General features: G+C 34.5%; 1 protein-coding gene across 6 annotated transcripts in view; it reads left to right on the top strand.

Moving 5' to 3' along the window:
* The window catches only part of DGKB (diacylglycerol kinase beta), a 332,216-nt gene that overhangs the window by 68,749 nt on the left and 245,260 nt on the right, over positions 1 to 18,207 (top strand). For all 6 annotated transcript variants that reach the window (XM_066553994.1, XM_066554001.1, XM_066554026.1 and 3 more), the window contains 3 exons: positions 11,333 to 11,486; positions 12,769 to 12,804; positions 14,141 to 14,281. In XM_066553994.1, coding sequence (XP_066410091.1) covers positions 11,333 to 11,486; positions 12,769 to 12,804; positions 14,141 to 14,281 — 331 coding nt within the window. The remainder of the gene's footprint in view (positions 1 to 11,332; positions 11,487 to 12,768; positions 12,805 to 14,140; positions 14,282 to 18,207) is intronic.

Below are 18,207 nucleotides of genomic sequence, written 5' to 3'. Positions count from 1 at the left end.
CAAATGTATACATGTATAATTGAGCAGATGCCACTCCTCATGTCCTTTTAATTCTTTCTAAGCTATACTTTTAAATACTGGTGAGGAGAAAGTCAAACTTAGGTCAATAAGTATAGTTCCACTTTTACTAAAGTCTGTACATTTACTGAATAAAATGGATGTAACTTGTTGACAAATGGAACAGGACATTTTAAACCTTTTTCTGTTGGTGTATGTTATTATTCCCAGTGAAGGTGCCAGTTAGGCTCAGATTGTGTTAAATCTCAGCAAACAGAGATTTTGTGTTCATTCATTGAGTGAAAGTTTATTAATTTGTATCTTTAAAACTTTAAAGAGGGAGGAATGAGCAATGACAGGTAACATGACATTGTCACATATTACTTTTCTTACTAAAAGTGTTGTAGCAAGTATTTTTTAAAAATGCAGCTGAAATAATGTCCACAAAAACTTGCAATGTACAGACAGGGTCATTACAGGTAAAATATATGAGAATACCACCGCCATAGAACATGCAGAGAAAAATGATTTTTCTTAATCCAAAGTACCTTATGAAAATTCCAATTCAGACATGGTTGTTCATGAATAGGTTTTTACACAATCTGCACATGCAGATAAAGTGTTTGTTTCAACCAGAACTTTTTTGTTATAACTGACGTTTTTCAGGGATTCCCTAATGTTGCTATTTTATTTGTCTCAACTATGCTACCTACCCCATTTTTCCTGACCAGTTCTTCTAGGATAGGATGCAAACTTTCTGCTTGTAACTTTGTTTATATGTAAAAATTTCAGGTAGTTTTTGAATGATAATCTTCTACAAGAGCCTTCTAAAAGTATGTGATTCATCACTCTTCTTGAAAAAAAAAATCTCACCTTTGTATAGTAAATGTAGCATATTCAGTAAGAGTTAGGTATTAAATACAAGTACTTATGTATGTAGTACTTAAGGATATACAAACTTATGCAAATATGTATTTCCTTATGTATTAAGGAAAAGCTGCTGATAAAAAAGTGTTTGGATTTTCTTTTACCTGCATGTAAGATTGAGATGAGACTGCAGTAGCTGGTGAATACATTTAAGACTTATTTTGGTAATTAGTATCAATTTATTTTAATAACGTGAGACTGTTAAGCTTAAAAATCTAATTATTGCATAAAAATGGAGTTTTCCCATTTCCATTTTAGATGTTTTGTTAAGCTTATTTCTCTGAAGAGCTGGGGAAAAATTTTGGCAGTAGATTATGTCTGTGTATTGATAATATCCAAATATTATTTGTCCATATGGAGTATTTGGTAGGAGCAGGCTGTGAGAGCATGTGGGTTTTTATATTTTTTTTCAAGCATTCATACATGTACATATGAATTTGAATGCTGATATAGCTAAGAAATAGTTTTATTTGATTAGCAGAATTTTCAAAATGAATTATGTAAAAACTGTATTAAATTGAATGCTTAGATCAGAAAAAGATAAGGGCTTTGAATTTAAACTGAATTTTACCCTGATGCCCAAAGCAAGTCTTCATGAGAAATTGGAAATTTAATTTGAATGAATATTTAAAATACATTTTCAACACCAAGAACGTATTCATTCTCATGTGACTCATGGGTTTTAGCTTGTTAATCCTCTGTATATAGTCTCTCCACTTTTTTTCCACATCTTTTGGCAATGTCAGGTTTTGACATGTGATAATCAATGAATCTTCAAGACTCTGACTTTTGTGGGAATGCTTTAGCACTGGTATTCACAGCTAATCACATCATTGTCACTAATGCACTCACATCAGTGTTTCCCAGTGTTGTCAAAGCACAATGTGTGAATCAAGGCCCTGTAATATCTCCTCTTAGTCAACAGTTCATTTTTCACATATTGGGTCAATATAAGTAGTTTAAAAAGAAATAATCAGTTAAAGGAACTTGCCCAGTCCCAAAAAATAACCCAGAGCAATTACTGTCAGTAGATGAAAGCTGATTATATTTTTGGCACCATTTGGAAATCAGACAACAGAGTTTTAAAAGTAATCAATTGAAAACTACATTTCAACATGATTCTTTTTCTGTTATGTGTGAAATGTTGTTTTTAATAAATGAAAACCATATGTCATGGAAGTCTCTTGAAATCAATGATTTCTCTTTTTTTTCTTTTCTCTCTTACATTCTGTTTTTCAGGATGCTGAAAATAGTGGCTTATGCTGAAATATTTTGTACAAATCTAAAAGAATAGAAGACCAAAAAGAATGTGGTATTTTAAAAGAATTTTTGGGTGGAGATTAATTTCAAACACTAGATCATGTCTTGTTCCCATTTATGTGGCCAGTGTGGTGGGGAGGAATAAAAGGAATATTATTCTACCCCTCCCTGCCCTGCTCCATCCACAATGGCAACTCTTTTGTCAAGAGACTATTAATTTTTTGGTGTCTTGTGAGGAGAAAGAAAGAAAGTAGTGATACAGCTTCTCCCCCTTCCTTCAACATATCATCCAGAAGAACTGGTTTTTGTATTTATGCTAGCTAGGAAAATATAGGAGACAGTTAGACCTCTTCTATTGCAGTGTTTAGGATAGATCTTGAGTCAAAAGCTTCCATTTTCTTAATAAATTATTGGTTCACTTCAAATGTGTTAATGTGGTAGGAGTTAAAATACTACATAGCAAAGTTAAAAAACTTCTATGTAAAAGGATGCAAAATTTTCCTTGTATATATCTTGTTTTTCACTGAGAAACCGTGTTTTCTGTGTTCTCCATATTGGCATATACTGACGTTTGATGTCTATACCGTGTAGAGTTCTGTGTGTTGGCACAGAACATACATATAAATGCATAAATCTTCAATATAAATACTTGGATCTTTCTTAATCTTACATATCTGTGTTAACTATCAGTAAAGCAGAAAAGCAAATTACAAAATTGAGCAGCTTAACTGCTCTAGGAATAAGGACAAAATCAAATACAAACAGTGTTTGTAGATGGAGTTCAGCCTCTTCCTCTCTGTTGCTCAGTGTGTTAGGAGGCATTCTGCTGCTTGGGACAGAATCAGGCATTTTAAGGCACCTCCACAGCATGTTGTAGCCATAATCAGGAGATAAAGACCTGTGGCATTAGCTGGGTGTTGGTCTATATATGTGTGATACAAAGCTAGAAGAAACCTGATTTTTTTTGCTATTTTGCCAAGCAAAATTATAACTGCTGTTTGGAAACCAGGCCTTCAATTCCTGTTCTTCCTGACACTGAGACTCACCCTCTATGAAGTAGCACTAAATTAGTGTAATGTACTTATCAGGGAGTGCTTGAGAAGAAACAGAACTCTTATCATAGTAATTGGAGGTGTTTTAAAGCATTTTAAGATAGACTGATGCACATTTGTTTTTCCTTGGAGTCCCTCATATTCTGCTTATCTGGGATTCAAAAGAAATTGAAGTGTGGGAAGCAAGAGCTTTGCTTTATGCCATTGGTGTGGAGTAGACAGAGAAGTAAGATACATAGAATCTTTAATGATGTTAGTAAGGTAAAAAGAATCTTATCACATATCTATGAGATATATTGGCTACATTGCAAAGAAATCCACATATGGTCATGATATTATGGAAAATAGTGGTTGCTTTAATGTCAGGTTTGTAGTATTTTGTGCAGTAATAGAAGTCTAAAATTCCAGACTAATTTTTAATCTATGAATAAAATGAGATTTTCAGTGTGCCTAAAAACCTCAAACTATTTTTAATGGTTTTGTTTCTTCATAGATGTGAATTCTTTAGTCAAAGTAATCAGTGTCATCCTGGAAACTCTCTTGAAATATGTATTTTTTCCTGAAAACTGTATTTAATCAGTTGCCAGGTCTTTAGTTTCTTTGTGACTTCCACTTCTTTAAAAATAAGGTTCTTTAGTAATCTTTTTTTCTAGTTTTTTTCTAGTTCAATTATTGCCATTTGTTCAAATGTGTCTTTTTATGTGTGCTTGACGTTCTTTCATGTGATTTTGTGGGGTATCTTAAGAAGGATAAACCAGTGTTCAGATTTAGGGGAAAACAGTATCAGCTAATAGTTTGGGCAGGAAGATCATCTAATTTCAAGACCCCTGCCATGGGCACAGACACCTTCTATTAGACCAGGTTGCTCAGAGCTCAGTTTCCCTTGAAAACTGCCAGGGATGGGGCATCCACATCTTCTGTGGGCAACCTGTTCCAGTTCACCATCCTCACTAGAAAGAACTTCCTAATACCTATCCTAAAACTACCCTTGTTCAGTTTAAAGCCATTACACCTTGTCCTATCTCTACCTGCCCTTACAGAAGTCCCTCAACAGCTTTCTCATCAGCCCCCTTTAGGGACTGAAAGGGGCTATAAGGTCTCCCCAGAGCCTTCTGTTCTCCTGAACAACCCCAACTCTCAGCCTGTCTTCATAGGAGAGTTTTTCTGAGTTACAGAAGGACAACAAAAAGCCAAGCTAAAGAATTTTCTAAGTAACTGGCTTTTAAATGTATTTTTATAGACAAACAGGTAAATATATCAGAATGCTTGGTGAGCTGTTAAATAGTTTGCTGGGAACTTTTATCTGCTGGGGTAGAAGGAACTACAGTGTTCTGAGGATGTACTTTTAGATCTTACCTCAGTTCTTCCACTGAATGCAGATTATTTTTTTATAGCTCAAAAAAACCTCCTTTTGTCTTCTCCATCATCATTTTCCTTAAGAGTGTCAGGCAGCTGCTCCGAGTAGATTGCCTACAGATGTGGTTGAAATTTCTGATTCCAAATCTGGGTCTGCACCTCATTTCCAGCCTTTCCCCTACCTCATACACAGTTACCGAGTGATGCCTCCTTGATTAGCCAAGATGCAATAGAGATAGAGTTGTAAACAAGTCTGGGAGAAAGACCGATAATTTCCACCTCTGCTTGCTTGGCCCAGATGTCACTCCTCAGATACTCAGTCTGTACATAAATGGCATTGTCTCTCTCTTTACAGACTTCTATTTTAAGAAAAAATAGGTGCTATATGGTATTACCTTTTACAGTTGCCACTTTTTATCCGTATAGCTAGTGTTGCTTAAACTTTATTTATTCATATTTAAAAAAATGTTTAAGGCATAACAGAATTTGGTGATAAACTTTCATTGTATTATATTATTCTAAGAATAGTATTATGAGGATAATTCTTCTAATAATTTCTAATTCTTCTAATAATTTCTGTTTCGTCCTGGTCTCAAAGGGCTATTTGAATGAAAGAATTTTCTCCAAAGTAATTGGAGTTGGCAGAGCAAATCCTGATTGTTCGTAACTTCCTTCTACAGTGAAGGATGCCATAAGCCTTAATCTTCAGAAAAATTTCCACCACAACACACTGATTTGGTATGGGTTCTTTACCAAGAAAAATTCAGTTGAAGTTCCAGATCTGGGCAAATCTCTCTTTATTTGCTTAGTCAGACATCATGGCAGGAATGTTCTCACAGGATGTGGAAATAAAGACAGATTAATTGGCTTTGTTTCACTGTCATGAAAACTGCTTCTTCTGTTTTTAATCGTAAGAAAGTAATAGTGAGTTTTTTGCACTGATGGAATTTTTTGTGGGTAATCTTTTCATGGAATTTACATTAAAAACCCCACAACTGTTAGATGTTTTGGACTAATGCATACATCCAAAAATTTAATAGTAAAATACAAGCAGGATGTGAGATTACATGTTACAGTCCCAGAGGCACTGAGGTGCCTCACTGAGCAATCTATAATTGCTGTTTGCTGCTTCATTTAGCATTAGTATGTGATGGTGTGTATGGATGAATATTTATTTATGTATATGCAATACATATATTTGTTCTGTTTCTTCTAGCATAGGTGTAGCTCTTGAATGGATTATTTCCTCTCTGAGTAAAGATAGCATCCAACTCTGGTATGGCAATTTAAAAAAGAAAATAAATAAAATCTTGTATCATCTATTTTCTCTAAAATCTATCTAAACATCTTAAATTTTTCCATATGTCCAGAAGTACTGCCTTAACAGCTGAAACATTTTGGCCTCTTTTTTGATACATCTCTGTGAGTAAATGTTGGGATCACCTCATTCATAGGAGTTTATCAGTAATTTGTTCAGTCACATTTTTACAAATAAATATTTAATAATTTTGTAGATGTACAGAAACCTTATTTTTTCCTTCAGTGTTTTTTCAGCTCTTTTCTGATATTTGGATGCTCTTTTGAGACACGGCTTTGAGTTTCCTCAGGCAAATGGGAAATCGGCCAAGCTGATTCCCACTGGCAAGTTGTCTTTACCAGGAGATTATTTTTTTTCCCTACAAGAGGAAAAAATCTGTCACTTTTTCTCTGCTTTCAGAAGGAAGTGATGGTCTCAGTTGTACTTGGGGCATAGCACATATTTTGGTTTTTTGAGGATGATTTTATTTTTCTGTGAACATATCTAGTGAGAACCTTCTTTCCTGTGGCCAGTCAGTGACTTAGACCTCATTATAAACTTTGGTCTGTTTCTTCTTTATATATTTGGAAGGAGCTTAGGAAAAAAAAAACAAACAAAATGCAATACTTATGGATTAAATGCTTTTTGGAAGTTTAGGACTAGGATTAATTTTGAAATTTTGTGGCTGGTTAATGAAATGTTACTGATTTTCAGCAACAATTTATGGTGTAGGAAAAGATGCACATTTTTAATTTCTCTATGCATTGAGTCATAGTGAGTCCAGTTCCATGTTTGCATTCAGAAAAGATGATAATTGTTTAATGGTTTACAGATTTAAAAAAAAAAATTTACAGATTGCTAAAAATAATTATTAAACTTAAATTTATGCAGTGTTGCCCATGTCTTACATTCCTTCTCCTTTTCTGTTCTCTGAGGTGAATATTTAATTTTTAGGGTTTTTTCCTTATATTCAGGTGTTTGAAAATATTGATAAAATCTATAAGTAGGAACTAACTACTTCTAAAAATATAATAAAATTAATTTTATATGAATTGTATTGTTTAAATTAGCTAAAAATCAGGTGGTTTTGAATGTGCACTTCTCTGGAGTTATACCAAAATTTTTCATTACCAAATGAAATTTTATTACCCAGTAATACAGAAGTCCTATTTTGTGAAGTTTCTTTTTGTAAAAGAAAAGGACCTCCAAGAAACTTGGAGAATAAGTTTGCTATATAAAAATAGAAATTCCATTTTATATGATTAGTATAAACCCCTTTATTTTTCTGTGACCTGCAGGCAAGGATTTTATTAGAATCAAAGCTAAAACTGCACAGATTTTTTTTCTTTTAGACTCTCTCAGAAGATTTAGGCCAAATTATTTGAAAGTTCTTTAATGTTTTTCTGATTCAACTATGTCCTATTTTATCTCTGTTATGTTGAAAATTTTCCTGAAATCCCTAAACTTGTGATCATAATCTTACTATGCCCTGATAGTCTCTTGTGCAGTGGAATTAATTAATTAATTAATTAATGTTGCCATGCTAATTGTTGTAAGTTTGGTACATCCTCTCATCCCCTCACTTTTGAAACATCATGGAAAATGCTAAATCCTTCTTTCTCAAATTAATTTAAATTCAGCTGGAGCTTCTGGAATGCAAGCAACTGTTGAAAATTAAGCAATTAGCCTGCATGCTTAAGAAAACCACATCCACCATTATGGTTTATATATGACTCTGATGTTATTGATCTGAACTGTTTAATTAATTTTTGTAAATTCATTAGCATAAATAAATTATTTTCAAACCATCCCAAAATTCTCTGAACTTTTCATCTGAGAAATTCTGATAATGACAGTGAAATTTAAAAGTAAGATCAAGCATGGTACATGTTGAGGTGGAAGATTATTGTTCTCTGCTTTCCTTCTTTTTTTTGTCTTTTTGCTTACCAAAACAGTGTGCAATACATTTGAAAAGTGGCTGGGGCTGGGGGGAAGTGTTGGTAATTAAAGGAAGGGTACTTACTTGCTGCAGCATTTCCCTATTTCAGAAGGGTAAAGTTCCATGAGGAAAAAGAAAAATAGTCTACAATTGCAGAATAGAGAAATGGCTTTATGGATGATCCAAACTACTCCTAGGTCTGCTGTACACTAGCTTAGTTCTCTTATTTACTTGATATACATTTGCAAAAATAAATATCCAGTAATTACTATACCATTTTAGAGCTCATTTCTAATATGATAATCTACACCAATTATGTTAGGTCTTCTAGAACGTTTTTCAGCTATGCAGTATAATATATATAATTATATTTATAATTACAATCCCAGATTTCGAGGTTTTAGGCAAGAACCTAATCACAGGGCCCTACACAAAGATCTCCCTTAGGCAGGATTGGTTTTATACATTCTTTACATACAGCATGTGATTTTACACCTGCATTTTTGGCCGTTCTAAACATTTCTGATGTGTATTCAAGTAATTTGCCAGCTTCTGACGAACTTCCATTATCATTTGAAAGCTTTTGGATATGCAGCATCCAAACTCTGGTTGTATGAATAGTGCTGCTTCCCTGGGGGAATACAGGTTGCAAAGCATGTTAGAACAGAGGATAAAGCACTGTCAGCTGAAGAAACCTGGCTGTAAAACAACCTTTAGAACAACCACACTCTGTCTTTTGTCCTTTACAGAGCCACGCTGGTTGCTGGAACTCGGGATGTCAAATGTAATAAATGGGCGAGTCTTGTGTTACATTAGTATCTCTTGTCTTTTCTAGCAGTTTGGAACATGTGTTGGACGATATTGGCTTAAATGATAGTCAGACCATCTTTACAAAATATTGAAAAGTTTGAACATCTTTGAGAAAGGGTCTTCAGAAAGAAGGAAGTACAAACTTGCTTATTTTACCAGTTCTCTACACTGGTATAATTCTGAACCCATTCAGTTAAAAAACAAAAAACAAAAAAACATAACATTAGGGATTTACTTACTGCTGGCATCTTGGAGAACCAATGCCACTCAGGCAACAGTTAAAAAATCTAAGGTGCCTCTAAACTCAGGGAAGACTTTTTGCAATATAAACGTAAAATCCACAGACAAGGTAAATGAAGAAAAAATTAATGTAGTGTAAAGATATTTACATGGCCATCCATAAACCTTAATTTAGATGGGATTATAATTTTGGTTTACTTTCCATTTTCACTTAGCTGTTTTTTTGTGTGTATGATTCAGTGAGATAGCTAAGACACATTTCATTAATGCACAATTTAACAAAACAATTTCACATTGTTAAAGTCAGTTGATTTAGTGATTAACGTATTTGTTATGCTTGCAGATAAAAAATACATTCATATAGTGTATATTAGTGTAACTAATTTCTGATTTACTTGGATGCTGATACAAATCCTTTTGTTATTGTGATTCATAGTTTATAAACAGTGAATTAAATGTCAGTGGCTTTATTAGAGAGAAAAAATGTAAAGTTTGTAGCATGAATGCAACAGTGTATGATTTGCCGAGGTAAAAGAGTGTGGCTGAAGCTGTCTGATGAGATAAAGATAGTGGGTCCATGTCCAAGGTGATTATTTCTGTTTTATACCCATCAGCATTGTGAAAAAATTTTTTCAGTCTCTGCTATTTTTGTCTTCAGAAGGTGAGAGTTTTATTGGTTCCACTGCACTTCTTTCTCAAATGAAGTGTTCTGTATTGGAAGCTCAGCAGAGATACCCTCTTGCCAATCTTCCATTCCTAATAATTATGACTTGCACAAGAGGAGTCAGATTTTGCAATTTGTGTTGTTGGTCCCTCATAAAAATGATGATACACATTTAAAGCATTACCCTTCGGTAGTTAGGTGTTTATCTTAATGGGAAACACCTTATTTAGCATGCACATAAAATTTCAATATCTCATAAATACATTAAAAAAGTAAAACTCAAAGAAATCGGGGGAAGTTTCTGCTCCTAAGTCTTAAAATTATATTAAAATAATAGCTAAAATAGTTTACACTGTGACTCAGATTCCAAATTCAGGGAGTTCTTTGAAAGTTCAGTTTCTATTTTCTTTTTTCTGGCATGGTTTCAAGCTGATTCTTGGTAGTCTTTTCCCTCCTTCCACATTCACTGTGATGAACTAAAGGAGTTGCACTAGACTTTTTTTATGGAGATATGGAGTATTCCTGAAGAATAGGGAAATTTCTCAAAGTCAGTTTTGTGTTATCATGTGGATTTATCCCTTAATTATTTAACAATTACAAGTTGCTGTTCTGTTTGATCTATAAAGTAACACTATGTTTTATCAGATTAATAATTGATAAGCTGTTTTGCAATCACAAAGGTAATGCTAAATATGCAGTTGTGTCAATATGTTTCAGGATACCTTTATCTTCATTCTCTATTAGCAGGATAAAATGGGATCATAATGCTTTGCTTTGCTGTGATCCCATTGCATCCTACACCTTCCTTGAGGGGGAGGTGCTGGTATCTCCCTGGTGACCAGCAACAGGACATGAAAAAATAGAAGGAATTTGCATCAGAGGAAGTTCAGATCAGGCATCAGGAAAAGGCTCTTCACTGGGAGGCTGGTTTGTCAGTGGAAGAGGCTTTCCAGAGCATGTTTTGATCATGGCACCCAACCCATCAGAGGTCAAGGAGCATCTGGGTGATGCTCTTAGTCATATGGTTTAGTTTCATGTAGTCCTGTGAGGAGCAGGGATTTGAACTCAATGCTCCTTATGTATTCCTTCCAACTTGAGAAAATCTATGACTCATTTTATTACTGAAAACAGACAATGCTGTTTTAACAGAAAAAATCATCATATGAGTTTTATTGATTAGCTCTTACCTTGCTGGCAAAAGCAAAACCAAATTAAGGTAAATGACAAATGTTCTGGATCGGCAACTTTTGTTTTTTCCCCTCTCAGTAATACTGCGTTTCTGAGCTCTCTCATTTGAACCTATTTGAGACAGGATGATTAGTATCTCTTTGACAAACACCAGCAAAGCATGTTGCCACATAGGAAAAGACAGGAGGCCTTCAATTCCCTGAATTAGGCATCAACAAATCCCCTGCTTTTTGTCTGCCTAATTATAGGAAAAGCTAAAGACATGCTAAGTACATCCCTAGGAGCTCTGTAGGCGCCTTGATGCTAATCAAGACATTTGAGAGCATGGAACTTGATTTCAGGGTCGCGATAGAAGTGCTCTGAATTTACTCAGAGCTGTTTTGCACAGTGCTCTGAGGTATTATAGCAATACTGTGAATTTTCAAAGTAATACTTAATTCAATAATCACTTTCAAGAATAGGTATACCAGTCTGTATCTTCAGAAATCAGTATATTCAAATACAGTCCAAAGCTTTTATCATCAGAATATTATTTGATGAATTAATGTGATTTGTTTTTTTTACAATTATTTTTTTTCTTTTTTACTTCCCCTTCACTGCAGACAATTGATTTAGAGGGGTTCAAGCTGTTCATGAAGACTTTTCTGGAGGCAGAGTTACCAGATGATTTCATTGAACACCTTTTTACATCATTTAGGAACAAAATCTCTCACTGCAGCCCATTAATTAAAAACAAACCACAGCACCTTTCTGGGGGTAAGTAATAAAATCAGTACTTAAAGAGCTAAAGGTTCCCTCACCCTGCTGTTTTACTTCTAATAGCTGTAAATATGTAGAATTCTTAACTACATGTTGAGGGATTTTTTTTCTGGTATTTGTGAAATTAGAAAAACTAGCTCAACCATAATAGGAAATACTGTGAAAAGGAATGGAAATTAAATGGTTTCATCTTTTTAACTCACAATAATGATGCAGCTGAGACACCAAGTGGACATTCTTTGTCATGTTAATGCTAATCAGATTGCTATGGTAACATGTTCTTGTTGCCTACTCTCCTGTACAAACACTTAAAAATCTTCAAGCTTCATGCAGGAGGCTCCTGCTGGTGCTCAGTCACTTCTGTGCCAGTTGCTGCTGTTATTCTTAACTGTCTAGGTGTGATTCTGTTGTTATTAAATCTACATACTTAGCAGCTGCCAATATGTTGAATGTTGGGTAAGTGTTAGTATATCACTAAAAGTGATTTTGACTTCAGAGGACACAGCAAAATTCTGCCCTGTATAGACTGTACTCAGCTTTCTTCACTTTCACTGTAGTTCTCTTTGACATATTTGATTCCTATGTGTGGTAAAATTATAATAATGATAGTTATTATAACATCATTATTAAGCATAGTGCTGTTACTCTTGTTGTTTCAACTGTATGTTGTTTCTTACTGTGATGTTGCCTCCTAAAATATTTTTCTCCTACACTAGCTTTTCCAAGTTTGTCAAGAGTTTTTTATTTTTTTCTGTTACTAAGTACTTTAGAGATAATATAATGTAATACCAGTTTAGGAAGCTTCCATGTTTTTAGCATAATGCCAGAAGGACCGTTTGATAAATTGTTACATCCAAAACATATTCAGAGAGGCAGTCCAGTTCACCTTGTGCAAGAATTGTTTGAGCTTGAAAATATACTGGGTTTATGTTGTAATTCAATTTCATGGTTTAAATGAAATGTTAGATCCTGATAATTCGTAAGTTTTAAAGGGGAAAAAACTGTGCATTGGTACATTTTGATGTGCAAATGGAAACTATGGAAACACTTGGTTTTGGGTACCTATTAATTTTTAAATGTTACCAATAGTGAAAAAAGCTTGACTGTACTGGAAAGTAACTTTGAAATATTAGACATTCTTCTGTAAAATGGAGGGGTAAGTGAGAGCTAGAGAAATGACAAGGAGAGTAGCAGGGTTCATCAGTCTGTCAGGTGTGTGCTTGTTTTACTCTTAGTCTCTTTTGGTCCACTCATGTCTCTTTTTAAACTGTATTTTCAGTTAAGGTGTCTGAAGAGAGATGGAAACAGATGCCAGGTAAGCAGCAGGACATTGCAGCCAACCCTTCCCACCTCTGATTAGGAAGTAATAATTTAACCTGTCTCTTGCAGCTGACAGGTTAAAAGGTACCTTAAAATTTGTATTTATTTTTATTTGGATTTCAGCACTGTTTATTGTTGAGAAGAGTTATCTCAGGTTTTATAATCCTTTTTATTCTGTGAATATGATTTACATAAGACTGGAATATAAACTATTTGTGTAAGTTGTGTGATTAAAGTTAGCATTTAACTGAATAAAATATTGCAATGTCTTAATTTTAATGACATTTAACTGATATGAAAGCTCATCAAATAAAACATTGACTTATTAAATATTTTTGTTCCTTTAATCTTTACTTTTAGTGTTTATTATTTGCTGAAAGCATGAAAATGAAATTAATTCCAAAATACATTGTTGCATGCCAATTTGCTCTTTTTTACCCTATTTTATTGTTTTAACATGTGTATCTCATAACATGCAGGCATACCTTTTAAAATGTAGGCTTTTGAAGATGTATCTGGATTGCAATGAAGTTTTTCAAGCTAAATTTAGGGGGAGAGGGAACAACTCTCAGTCAGTGAGAAATGTAACAACCTTGTAAAGAAAGTTTTCTTTCTCCTTTCTCTGTGTTCTGCTGTCCTTTCCATTTTTCCCCAATTTGGTCCTGCAGATACTAATGTTGTACTGAAATAAAAAGTTTGGCAATTTTGAAACTTTAATTCCGAGTGGTACACTGGAACTTCTATTAATCACAATGTCTGAGCAATTACTATGACTATTATTTAAATTCTAAATTTATTTTCTCAGTAGTCTGTCATTGAGACTTCTGTGTTTTAAATATGTGCTGCACTGACACACATCTGGCTGTGTTTTTGGGATAACAATTCACTTGGGTATTGGTAGAGTTTTCATTGACACTAAAACATCTTCAATTAGTGTAGTTGTTGTTAATCTATAAATTAGATGAAGCTTTTACAAGCACAAGAAAGTGGATGCAGACTTGGGCAGGGATTGTTTTTAATACTTAGCATGTAGAATGGTATAACAAAAATATTCACCTAATTGTTTTGTAGTCAAATGAAATCAGATCAGCACAAATGAAAAAAAACTTTATGCCATTCCCATAGTTGGGTGGGAGGGGTTTTTGGATAGTTTATTTTAATTCTGCCTTTGCTGGATAAACTATGAACATGAATTGTTTAAAGCTTTATATTTAAATTAAGAAATAAATTGAGATTCAGATAAAACAAAGATGAATGCATGCAAAAGTTACATTTTCGTTTTTTACTTGTATGGTATGTTCAGACTAACAAAGGCTATGGGTTGTTTCCAGGTCTGAGACTTAACAAGGGTACCTCTACATCCAGACCTCCTACTCCTGCCAACTCACATTTACCAGACATGATCCAGCTGAAAGATATTGTTTGCTATTTGTCACTGCTAGAAAGAGGAAGACCTGAAGACAAGCTAGAATGTATGTTCTTTTTTAATTTTAAATATTTATTTCTGTAAGTCATTAAATATTTTGTTTCTGAGTTTAAGAACCAGTTTTGAGCAGGTGGATTATAGAAATATGGCTCTAGGTGACCCTTATTGCAGAAATGTTCTTTTATTGTTGATAATGGTGAGATTTTAGATGAAATTTGTTCTATCTAGCATTTGCTGAAATGGGGAGTAAGGATTGTGCATTCTGTAGTTATAATAATGCTCTCTATACTGTCATGTCTTGTTTAGTATCAGACCTGAGAAAACCAGACAAACTATACTGAGTATACTTAGAGATGTATAGGTGGGGTGAATAACCTGTACTAAACATCCTAATTTAAACAAAGAATAGTTGCTGATATAGCCTGTGGGCTCTATAATGTTATTGAATGCTGAAAAGCCAAGAATTATTCAAGTCTGCATCACTATTGGGAAGGAGTGTTTGACACAGGAAGTCAGAAATTCTAGTTTGGTTGTTTTGCTTGTTTGTTTGTTTTTTAATTAGGGGTCTGGGTCATTAAAATGCAACACCACTACCTATTAAAAAATCAAAGAAACAACCCTGTGAGTTTGATCTATAAATTGGAGGGAAAAAGAAGAAATCTTGTTTCCTTATTGTGGAATTTTAGAAGTCAGTTTCTCATGTGGCTAAATAGTCAGACCAATCATATAGTCCTTATTGAGGAGAAATATACTTCAATATACATAACTGGTCTGTTTATAAAAAATCTGTGGAACTAGGCTCTCATATGCAAAGTAATTGTTCCATATGTTAAGATGTAGAAACAGTAATCTGCTTCTGCCAAAATAATAAATTCATTACAAGGTTACAGGTTGCTGAAGTATCTTGATGTTTTGTTAACCTGTAGCTAGTGTACAGTGGCAACTTTGTACTGCAAGGTCACAGCAAATCCCCCAGATTTGTTAATAGTGTTTTGGTATTATATGAGTAAAATATGAGAATGTAAGTGTGAATGCACATTCAGAACACAGACACAGAAAAACAGATCCAAGGACTGAATTTAACTTACAGTGTAATAACTGCTGCATGGTATCAAGTTATGCAAGCCTTACCTTACGGGAGCTCTGAGGAGCTCGATGCACAAACCACGGCATGAAATAGAGATCACTTGCCTCCCCTGGTGTCAGGAGCTGGTACAGTGGAAAGGAGGAGAGACAGAGGAGCAATGATAATTACAGTATGGAGATTTTCCATGAACTTCCTGCAATAGGAGCTGCATGGGCAAAAGCTGCATGTTATATGTGATTTAAGAGCAAGAGAGCATGACCTAATATGTGTATGGTATTTAAATATTTTGTGTATTCAAGGTCAGTTGTATTAGCTGCATATAATTCTGGACATAGTTGTTTAATGGGTTTGTTTTCCTCTTTGTCATATGGAGTTGAAATATACCATGTATTTTTCCTTTTCAGTATCTAAATTTCAGGTTATACTGCTCCATTGTATGCAGACTTTTCTGTTGATTTCAGTTGAATTCTCGTTATAAATTAATGGTATAATTTAACTCTTTCTCCGAATATGAAAGCAGTAGGTCTGATGGCTGCAATGTAAATTATAAGTTTGTAGCAATGAAGGGAAAAAAGCAGTTTTCTTTTTTTTTTCCAGATAACAAAACTTGGAAAAAACAAGTCATAGCTGAGTGTTTGAAAATTTAATTCAGGACATGCAGAACATGAAAGTGGTGCTTTCAATTAAAATTTGATGTAGGCTGGAGGATAAACTGCACTAAGAGTTTCATCTTTGGATCTATATGATCTACAGATTTTCAGAGATTTATAAATATTCCAGAAGATAAATGGATTTTCTAACCTATTAAAAGTGTAGAGAGGTCTTGCATACTGTGAACCTCACCTGTTTGGCATGCTCAGCATATCTATTATTCATAATCTATATATGACCTGAATATAAAGGAAATCCCAAGCATTCCTCACAGAGATACATTAAGAGAACATATCTTATGTTTTAAGGTTAAATTGCCATCTAGGAGTAGAAATTGAGTGCACAGTCAGTCAAATCAAGTAAGGGGATGGGAAAAGAAATAGAAAAATTTGACTTGGGCTCTGTAGTTTGCATCAGAACTTCTGCTTGGTTGTTTTTATCATTTTGCTGTTGGTTTGGTTTTGTTTTTGTTTTTTTTTCCTAGTGTGTGTAAATAAGAACATGAATATTTAACAGTGTATGAATAGAAAAGATATTTCATGCCCCACCAGTAGCATAGTTTTCAGAATCTAGCCAAGAGCACAGATTGAGCCTTTTTGCTACCCTATACCCATGTAATTGGAAAGACTTTTTTTCGACAAAGGTGAAACAGTTATAATTACACTAATGTCTGGTTTTAAACGACTGATTAGAGCTCCTGATTCATTTTAAAGGAAAAAAAAGTTGTAAGCACTACTGCTTTGGAGTGGGTAAAGGTCACAGAGATGCTAAAACTTGCTGTAAAGCATTCTCTCAACTACTCTCTAAGAATCACAGAGGAGGAGGAAGGAGAGCCAAATGATTTTATCTTTATTGTTTAGTGATTCAGTGATTCATCCCTGTGGAAACTGTGAATGCCTAATGATACCTTTGCCAGACACTATTAGCTGTCAAGCTCTGAGAAGCTTTGGTGGAAGGTGTACTAGCAGGGGCAGTACCAGTCTCTGGTGGCTTTTGGCATTAACTTGTTTTACACTGAAACAATTTTGCTGTGGTAACTCTAGGGAAAGAAGGATATTTTTATAGGTTTTCCTAACCTGTAACTAATGAATCATGGGCCTTTGTGGCGTGAAATAGCGTACTGCTGTAAATATAATCAATCTTGTATTACAGCTCTGAAGAGCAGTGCAAGGTAGTGGCAAAAATTGCTGAAGTGGTAGAGAGGTATAGAGCTTACCTTTTTTCCACACAGTTAGATGATCAACTCATTCCCAAGATGGAGGATGTAAGCGAAACAAACCAATACATATAACAGTATTGCTGTAAGTCCAAAAATGATCAAATTCTTTCTGAACTTTGCTCTCTAATTGCTAATACTTTCTTCTTACTTGTCATTATATTTTTTTCCTGGAGATTATGGTAAGCTTTGTTTGTTCAATTTTTTGGACTGTAGCAGCATCTGCTGTGGATCCAGTGTGGTGGGATTCCTCAGTGTTAAATAGGTTGTATGTTACATTTCCAGAGACATCTGATTAGACAACAGATAACTTGTGTTCCGCTGTTGATGAAAGCATTACATTGTTCTGGAACCACCACTACATGGGCTGACTTCTTCATCCCTAAAAAATAGGTGTAGGGGTAAAAAAAATTGTGCTTTTGAAGAGCATGGTGAGTATTTGGATTTCAGAGCTCTGACAAACTGTCCCTGAAAGTAGGGACAAAGAGTGGGATATTTGTAGGCTTCTGGATTTCCTTTTTAGTTTTCCATCAATATTCCTTTGAAAGCTTTATGGTTTGCTGGTTCCAAATATCTTGGTAATGGCACATGTACCCCTTCTTTTGGCTGGCATCAAGTCATGATACAATCTTGAAAGCATATATTTTTTTGTGTCTGTGGTTCCCCAGAATGTTGGGAGTACATTTTGAAGCTGATGAAGCAAGTGTAGTCCTGGAAGAATTCATGCCGGCAGTTTGTGATGAATGTTTATTGTTGGATTTGGATGATTAGATATTTAAAATATTAATCCTGCGATTCATTTAAGTGGTCAGAAAATAGTTTCTAAAGCAACCACTGTTGAATAAGGATAGCTGAAGCCAAGGCAGAGTAGCATTGTACCTTAGGCAGGCTTATCAACATTTGTGACCAATTGCGTGTTACCCTGTGTTTGGTGAGATTACAGAGAAGGGCCTTTTGGTAGTTCTCATGAAGACAGATTCTCTCTATAGGGAAGCAAAATCAAATTCACACACCAAAT

This window comes from Molothrus aeneus, chromosome 1 (assembly GCF_037042795.1).
Source record: "Molothrus aeneus isolate 106 chromosome 1, BPBGC_Maene_1.0, whole genome shotgun sequence".
In the NCBI taxonomy this organism is placed as follows: domain Eukaryota; kingdom Metazoa; phylum Chordata; class Aves; order Passeriformes; family Icteridae; genus Molothrus; species Molothrus aeneus.
The sequence above is the reverse complement of the archived record's forward strand: the minus strand, read 5'-3'. Positions and strand labels throughout refer to the sequence as shown.